General features: G+C 65.6%; 1 protein-coding gene across 1 annotated transcript in view; it reads right to left on the reverse strand.

Moving 5' to 3' along the window:
- Positions 1-3: 3 nt before the first annotated feature.
- HAPLN2 (hyaluronan and proteoglycan link protein 2) overlaps positions 4-416 on the reverse strand; it is a gene marked incomplete at both ends in the record, with an annotated part of 1,291 nt that continues 878 nt past the window's right edge. The window contains 2 exons of the mRNA XM_009588119.1: positions 4-179; positions 314-415. Coding sequence (XP_009586414.1) covers positions 4-179; positions 314-415 — 278 coding nt within the window. The remainder of the gene's footprint in view (positions 180-313; position 416) is intronic.

The following is a 416-nucleotide window of genomic DNA, read 5'->3' on the forward strand; positions in this document are numbered from 1 at the left end:
GGTGGTGATGGGGTACCGCACGCTGCCGTCCGCCAGCCACCCCCCGTCGCAGCGATCCAGCTGGGAAAACTTCCAGGCGGAGTAGAGCTGCCCCACTTTGGCGATGGCAGCCCCGTGGTTGCGGCACGCTTGCCCGGCCTCCTTGAAGTTCAGGTGGCCCCGGATGAAGTAGACCTGGCCTGGGGATGGGTGGGGACATGACGGGTGAGCGGCCGGATGTTCTCTCCTGGGAACAACCCCAGCCCTGATGCAAATCCCGGTGGGCATCAGGGTTCGGTGCCACTGTGGGAAGGACAGGGGACCCCCGTACTACCTTGAAGCGCAGAGGTGAAGCAGAAAGCATCGAATCGGTCCTTCTGCTTGTCCCTGGCCCCGTAGGTCCGGACACCTGGCAGGAGGAGGCGGGCGCCGCACGG

The sequence above is a fragment of the Fulmarus glacialis genome, unplaced genomic scaffold (assembly GCF_000690835.1).
Source record: "Fulmarus glacialis isolate BGI_N327 unplaced genomic scaffold, ASM69083v1 scaffold39700, whole genome shotgun sequence".
Classification (NCBI taxonomy): domain Eukaryota; kingdom Metazoa; phylum Chordata; class Aves; order Procellariiformes; family Procellariidae; genus Fulmarus; species Fulmarus glacialis.